Source organism: Dermacentor andersoni, chromosome 5 (assembly GCF_023375885.2).
Source record: "Dermacentor andersoni chromosome 5, qqDerAnde1_hic_scaffold, whole genome shotgun sequence".
Classification (NCBI taxonomy): domain Eukaryota; kingdom Metazoa; phylum Arthropoda; class Arachnida; order Ixodida; family Ixodidae; genus Dermacentor; species Dermacentor andersoni.
The window spans coordinates 3,123,842-3,132,180 of record NC_092818.1 but is presented as its reverse complement, the minus strand read 5'-3'; the positions used below and the strand labels follow the sequence as shown (position 1 = coordinate 3,132,180).

General features: G+C 46.5%; 1 protein-coding gene across 1 annotated transcript; it reads left to right on the top strand.

The window, feature by feature from the left end:
* Nucleotides 1-212: 212 nt before the first annotated feature.
* Nucleotides 213-7,787, top strand: LOC129384576 (SCAN domain-containing protein 3-like). The gene is made up of 3 exons (XM_055070095.2): nucleotides 213-922; nucleotides 1,004-3,634; nucleotides 7,621-7,787. The coding sequence occupies exons 1-2, from the start codon at nucleotides 856-858 to the stop codon at nucleotides 1,936-1,938; spliced, it is 1,002 nt and encodes a 333-aa protein (XP_054926070.1). The 5' UTR covers nucleotides 213-855; the 3' UTR covers nucleotides 1,939-3,634; nucleotides 7,621-7,787.
* Nucleotides 7,788-8,339: the final 552 nt, after the last annotated feature.

The following is an 8,339-nucleotide window of genomic DNA, read 5'->3' as shown; positions in this document are numbered from 1 at the left end:
TGCAATGTTGAACAACGCGCGGTCCAGACAACGATCATGCCGAGGACGAACACGCCACGGCGTCGCTCGGCGCCAGCATCGCGCCTTCTCAAAAATCCCTAAACGATGCTGTCCCTAGGCACCTAGGATCAGGTCACGTGAGGGATTTTTGTACGACAAATAGACGCACGCCGCACATAGTCACTGGAAAAAATTTCAGAGTACCGCCAGGGTTGCCGTTGGTGGCTACTTTGCGCCAAATTGGCTACTTTTCGACCCCGTCTGGCGATGAAAATTTCACGTTGGCTCCTTGGCTACTTTCTGGCTACTTTGAACTTCTATTTTGGCGCATTCACTAGCCATTTTTTTTGCAATTGCATATACAATAGCAAGCAAGAACAAAGAAGAACAATTATTTTTAAAGCTTTGCTCTCCTCATGGCTGTTCCGGTCGCCTTGACGCGCGCGCGCCATAGCGCGCGCGTCCTGTACGCATATATTCTCTCCGCCGGCGGTGCGCACATAGAGACCAACTAGCAGACGCGGGTGCGCAGACGCACGGACTCTGGGTGATGGGCGCACGTCGAAGCAAAGCCCGTGAGGACGTTGCGCGCCATCTGGAGAAAATAACGCTAATTCTAGCGCACGGCGAAGCAAAGGCCGCAAGGACGCTGCGCTCCATCTGGAGAAAATAACACTAATCTAGAGTACTTTCTCCGTTAGGGTCATGCATCCGAAACCATGCGTTTAGGTGCAGCCGTGTGCACGGCATGACACCAGAGAGGAACGAGCAGTACAGGTGAAATAACACTTGTGTACCCCAAGGCGACAAAGCTTCTGTTTTTGTGCCTTCGGCTTGCCGACACCGGCGTCTACCATGGGAAAAGACGCAAGAGCAAAGCGCACGTTTCGAGAAGAATGGAGAAAGGACAAGAAACTGAGCGGTAAGCAAAACGGAAACTATTCTTTAGGCGTTTAGTCGCATGCCGCTTAGTATCTAATATGCATATTACCATGCGTTACAGGATGGATTTCGTCACGTGACGGCGGAACGACTGCTCACTGCAAGTACTGCAATTGCAACATTCGACCCCACTACAGTGATCTGTTGAAGCACGCAGAAACCAAAAAGCACCGCGAGTGCGCAGTAATCCCAAGTTCGCAACAAAAACTGCCGCAGCTTCTAGCGTCTTCGAGTCGAACGTACTATGAAAAGGCTCGCCGAGAGTTAAGGATCGCCTTGTACACTGCAGTGCACACTTCCATAAATGCTGTCGACGAACTTGGTGAGATTCTGCATTCCGAATTCAATGATTTTGATCTGCACAGAACGAAGTACACGGCTATAATTACGAATGTTCTCTTCCCGTACTTCACGGAAAACATGGACAAACAACTGAACGGCTCCAGCTATTCTCTAATGGTGGATGAATCAACCGATGTATCCACGACAAAGCAACTTTGCATGGTTGTGCGGTTTCTGAGTTTAGAAGAAAACAGGATTGCAACCACCCTTCTTGATCTCGTAGAGCTGTCTGATGGAACGGCAGAAACGCTTCACGACACGGTATTGAAGACGTTGGACAAGCACGGCCTATCGATCAAGAACTGTCTCGGACTCTGCACCGATGGTGCAAATGCCATGTGCGGCAAACACAATTCTCTGTTCAGTCGTCTTAGTGAGGACAACAAAGACTTGATTCTGATGAAATGCTCTTGCCACAGCCTGGACCTTGTGGCATCCAAGTCGATGGAGGCGATTCCTTCTGCGGTTGAGCACGTAGTGCGAGAAACCTACAACTACTTTGCACACAGCAGCTGCCGGCAAGATGCTTATAAGAGACTGTATGCCAGTATGACAGTGGAAGATGAAAGTGCAAATCCACCGCCCAAGATTCTGTCGCTTTCGCAGACGAGATGGCTTGCTATTGCAGACTCTGTAGAAAGAATTTTGGCGTAGTACCAGTCTCTCGAAGAGTTTTTTGAGAAAGCAGAAGATCGCAGCTACAACGTGCGCATTTTACGAGAGATGTATCGAGACAGAAAAAATTATGTTTACCTCGTGTTTCTTGCCTCAGTTCTCCGTAACGTTAGGCGAGTGAACAAAATGTTCCAAACAAACACAACTGACCCACTGGTTGTCTTCCAAGAGCTAGAAAATTTGTATTTGGAAATTCTTAGGCGGATTTTGAATCCATCAGTTTTGAGGCACAACACAACGGCAAGTCTGCTGTCGCTAGACCTGGCAAAAATGAAGTCGATTTTCCTGCAACCAGAGGTAGTGGACCTAGGTGACGTCTTCAGAGAGAAGATTTCACTAGTCCCTATTGAAGACCAACGGGCCGTGAGGGAGCGCTGTTTCCAATTCTTGAGGCAAATGGCGATGGGACTCCAGCAGCGACTTCCAAATGCCTCCTCTGCACTTCGAAGACTGTGTGCCATAAATCCCGATGGCATAGAAAGTGCTAAGAGCCGTGAATGCATAATGAAGCTACCGCTGCATTTTTTTGGATGTTCCTCAATCGAACTGGAGTCTGAAATACGCCAGCTGCAGAGTGTTAGCGGTGCACTTGATCGCGCATCATGTTTGACTTTCTGGCACGCAGCGGCATCGTACAAGGACCCTTGCGGCGAATGCCCTTTTCAACACCTGGCGCAAGGAGCACTGAAAATTTTGACCCTTCCAATTTCTAACGCTGATGCAGAGCGCGTGTTCTCTTGCGTGAACTTGACGAAAACAGAGATCCGTAACAAAATGAAGCTGGACTTGCTCATGGCGATTCTGCGAATCAAATTTGGGCTACGACTTCAAGAAAAAACAGCATCATCGTTTGACGTTCCTGCTGAGTTGCTGAATAGAATGTGCCAAAATTACTCCGGCATGAACACTATCTACTCTAGATAAACTACGCGGACTGAACTTTTATTTATTTGCAACGTACCTGATGCTTGAAGGCCAAGCAAGAGAACCAAATTTCCTTGCTCTTTATTTACTCTGTGTTCTTGTGTTGATTCAAAATGATATTATTTATTGTTCATTAATAAAAGTTGCTTATAATAATGGTACTTTTCTACTTGGCTACAAATTTGGCGCCAAGACCAGGTGGCGTGGCTACTTTTGGCTACTTTTAGCCTCAGTTCTGGCTCTTTTTGAAAAATTCCCAACGGCAACCCTGAGTACCGCAAAGGTCGGCATTTGACTGGCAACACTGAGCGGCCACCGCCATATACCTTCCAAGCCGACTGCGTCGCGTGGAGGCCGCCGTGTTGGAAGAGCTTGATATTCAGTGACACATCGGGTTGAGTGTTTAATGAAGTACAAATACTTTGTGCCCAGAGATAATGGTTGCTAAGAACGAAAAGAAAACGTTATTTTGTGCGAAGTAATGCAGCCGGCGGTTGTTTTGCACTCCGATCGTGTTTACTGCTGGAACTGTGCTACGATTGTGGGCAGCAGCTTAGCGCTGCTATCGGGAGCTTATGCGCGCGTTTTTTTTTTCCCTTCCGCGGAGCGAGCTACGTAGGAAACATTTCGTCACTTCGAGCCGGAATGAGGCAAGCTTGTGCTTTTGGGCATCAACATCGTGGACCGCCGTCGGCTTCTATTGAATGTTTCCAAGCAGGACGAAACTAACACCTGACAGTGTCATCGGCACGTACGTTCGTTGTATAATTTCACAAGCTAAATCGGATACATTTATTTAGTTTGTAATCGGATACCGCGCGTTCTCGACTCTGCCCGGCGACTTCGTCCGCGTATACGCACGACACAACTGCGACTGCCGCGTCCGCACCGGAGTTTGGCCGTGATCGTAAGACGATCTGTGCGCAGCAGGCGTAAAAACCTTACCATTTTGCGCACTAAATCTTGTGGAAGGCCAATATGAGCCACTTGCGTTATTACAGCAACGTATATGTACTTCTGTACACTGATAATGCGCGAGAGTTTGCTACATTGCAATTTATGAACGCGGCTGTCTAGTGCGTCCATGAGCGGCTACTCTTAACTTATTTATGACTGTTTTCTTAGACTGCCAAGATATGCTGCCTGTGTAAAAAAAAAAGCAGGAACGCCGGCTGGTGACGCAGCACTTTTTTTTTCTAAATTACATAGGCGATGTATAAAATTATTGTGCTTTCCGAGCGGTTTATGTAACATGCATAGTGCCAGAGTGAAACTAAAGCTACTGGGTGTTCTGTTGTTTTGTATTTCTTGTTATGCATCAAGCACAACAGTATTTGTGTATGTACCGTAGCATGTCAACATAAAACATAATGTGCATGCTGACTTCAGTTATTGCATGTGCTCGGCTTACAAGCTCAAAATTTGAAGCATGTGCTGTGAATACCACCTGGCCATTGGTCTCAAGCTCGAAATGCGTATGTATAAATGAGCAAAGGATAAGTGGAAAAAAGGAAGTATCACGGACCTCGTATTGACCAGGTTTTTTATTGACTGCGATCGTCACGATCTGCGAAAAACAAGTGCGATATGGGTCGAGTGAGTCGAGGCGAGAGCGCGCGGAGAAATCATGCGAGTATCTGGTGCACGTGAAGACGTGGAATTCTCGCGCGACAAGTGCGCCTTCGCATGCCACGAGCACGGAATAACCGCGTGTGTTGAGCAACAAACGCGTACACGTGTACCCGCGTCAAGCGTGCAATACGCGAACGATCCCTACAATGAACTCCTATTTTCGTAGCATCGCTAACACCGCGTGCACTTCGCTTAAGTATCTTCTAAAAGAGTGCCGAAAAGCACAAGCAAGGTATACTTATACCTCGCACACGCGGGTGTTTGTTGTAGGCTTGAAATTCTCCCGGCCGGTTCTGTATGACCATGCAGAACGACGCTCTCGGTCATTTTTCCCGGCCGGAATCTAGGAAAAAAAGTCTTTCCAGACTCAGTTCGGTTGCTGCATCCGAAGGCGCAACAGTCAGGCACGATTTCCTTGCAACCAAATGCGAGCGCGACAATCGGAACACAAAAAAGCGTAGGGAACCTGCGCTACCTGCGCTCTAACTCAGCCGGCCCGCCCGGCGCTTGGAAGGTGTATGGCGCCCCAGAGGTCACGTGGCACGGTTGGGCCAATGAACGCGCCGGCGGCGCGGGGAAAACGAATGCGGTACTCTGAAATTTTTTCCAGTGACTCTAGCGCCGCATCATGCGGTTTCAGCGTAAATGCAATTTTGTGACCGATCGCGACGACCGCCAGTGCCAAGGAAAAAACTGCCAAGGAAAGCAGTTGCCCTGATGAAGGCACGCTCCCCTGTCGAAACATTTGCACCAGCCTGTTCGACCACCGTTATCACCGCAACATATTTGTGTGTTGCGGTGAAGCATGCCGATATTGGGAAAGATTTACGTGAATCTGGAATGTATGGTTTCTGTCAGCAACGAACCTAATGTTCTACTCTCAACAAAGCAGATTTTCGTGGCAGGATGCATGATGTCTTGAGAACTTTTGTTGGCTAAAGCCATACATGCCAGGTTAGCTCTTGTCACAATAATACGCTTTACCGCAATACACAAGAGGCCTCGCTGCAGGACACGCCCGCCGTAGTTAGCCAAAACCTTACGCGACCGTTCACTGCAAAACACCTCCTGTATTGCGGTGAATCGTAATAAAGCACATTTGTCAGTTTAGAATGTAAAGACCCTTGCCCTTCGCTTTTGTAATATTGTTACGTGTAGAAAGATACAGACGGAAGAGGCTATTTACAAGCTATTTACACTGAACTGGAGCCAGAGCGCCAGGCTGACATTTTCTCGCGCCAAGGGCACAGACCCACTTCGTCGTCGTTCTCGCGGCGGCTCGTCTCTGGGGTATCTACCGATAATATCGTAATACTACCCCCCCCCCCCCCCCCGCCCGACGGCAAAAGCGCCGTCACGGTGCTTTTAAATATCCAATGCACATGGAGAGTTGTAGGGCTTGAGTCGGGTGACGTGGACAATGTCACTGGTTGTCACACCGGAGGACGTAGTGGGCGTGGCTAGAACAATTTCATAGGTGACATCGGTCACTTGGCGGAGCACGCGATATGGGCCGGTATAACAAGAAAGCAGTTTCTCACAAAGGCCAACTTTACGCGATGGTGACCAAAGCAACACGAGGGTGCCGGGTGCAAAATGGACATCACGGTGACGGAGGTCGTAGCGTCGCTTCTGTTTGGGTTGAGAGACTTATAGACGAACGCGCGCAAGTTGACGAGCATGGTCAGCGCGGGCGATTGCATCACGGGCATAAGCGCTAGTTGAAGCTTCGGTGGACGGAAGCACAGTGTCTAGTAGTAGCGTCGGTTCGCAGCCATACAAGAGGTAAAACGGGGAAAAGCCAGCAGTTTCGAGACGGGAAGAGTTGTATGCAAAGGTAATGTAGGGTAGAGCCAGGTCCCAGTCACGGTGGTCGTCTGAAACTTATTTGGATAGCATGTCTGTAAGGGTGCGGTTCCAACGCTCAGTGAGGCCGTTCGTTTGAGGGTATCTACCGATAATATCGTAATAATATTATGACTCAGTTTAATGAGAACATGTATTCACTGCTAAAAACATCCACATTGAAATGGAGATATGAACACTGATGGCAGCCTGTGTGATGTTCTATCCCTTTACTTTTTTGTGTACCTGTCACGCTGCCATTTTCCTGTACTTTGTAAGGTGCTGACGTACATAAAATTACATCACAAAGAGCCACTGTGTAATTAGTGTTCAAGGACCAGTGTGATGGCTTTTCTCAAGAAAAGTTTGGGTTATGTTGTTGTAAAGGTTTTTTTTTAGAGAGGTAGCTTTCTGAGAAGAAATCAGATGTCAGGAAATAGACCTCAATGGCACAGTAATCTTGGCTGCCTTTTGCTCAAACGTGCCCTAGACATAATTCAGTGATTTGCGCTTGCAACTGGACAGCAGCCTTAGCTTGGGAGACCAGTGATATGGCATATTTTATCAAACTAGGTGACACATAGCATTACCAGTCCGAATAGAGACCTGTTTAAATGTTTGTCACCTTTAACACCTAGATTTTCGACCATGAATTCAGAAAAATCTGTAGCACATTTAGAACCTAGATTTTACATGCTGTATAAGTTGGCTTCTTGTTCACTGTAGCTGTGCTCAGCTTCTGTCCAAACGGGAGAGCACTTCTGCACAGCTTATTAGGGAACATTCTTATTTACATACCTTCTTTTCATTTATCTCGCCTACAATCACAATCAAATGTTTATAGCACATGAATGTGCTGCGCATGAATCTAACTTACAATGCCATGTTCAACAGCACAGTGCATGTAGCTTGTGTTCGTTCATTCAAGCTAAGCATTGCTACAGCCTTTAACTGTAGGTATCATGGTATGAGAGCAGAGAAATGGATATGCAAAGACAGTTGGGCACATTTAGACAACATCTTTGTTTTGTGTGAAAAGGTGACAGATACACAATATGGGGAGAACGCATGCACTTTCATATTTTCTCGCGCACTAAAAAAGCCGGAAGAATAAGGTTTCTTCGCTGTGCCATAGAAACTATATGTTTGCTCTCAAAGGTAATTCTGATTCATTGGATATGTTCCTGTGCTGTGTTTATTTTCTTGAGTGTGCTTTAGTTTTTGCATGTTAATGTTTCAAGCTCGTTTTTATTTTCACAGACGGAACATCCCACGTCTTGGTTTGACTTCCTGGTACAGGATACTTGCACTTAGCATGGAGTGATGAAGCAGAGCAGTGTACTTTTATTACATGTGCAGATTTTAGCAGTATAACAGCAGTTCATTAAAAAAAAACATGTGTGCTGAAAATAAAGTGTCCTTACCCACGTTCCTCGTTGTCTATTTATTTAAATATTTATTAATACTGTCAACCCTCATAGAGGGTCATAACAGAGAGGACAATACAATTACATAAACCAAATATGGACAATGTCAATGTACGTACAGTTGCTTAACACTTGTCAATTCACAGTGATAAGATGTTCACTTGAATAATGTTCAGCACACTTCTGACATTTATCAAGATACGTACAATGAATATCAAGTCACACATATCACTTGGCACTTCAAAACTAAATCGAGAACTCCCATAAATATGACTCAGCATCATTTTCAAAGTCGGTGACATCTTTTAGGATATTAGAGGTTGGATTGCGCAACATTTTGACGAGACACACAAAGGAGACACACAGCACATAGCGCTCTGTGGTGTGTGTCTCTTCTGTGTGTCTCGTCAAAATGTTGCGCAATCCAACCTCTAATATGCTATACCAACACGCCCAGTAGTCAACCTTGGCAACTTTTAGGCTAACAATAGCGTTTGGCAATTGGTTCCACATTTCTATCGCATCCAGGAAAAATGAGTATTGATATGTATC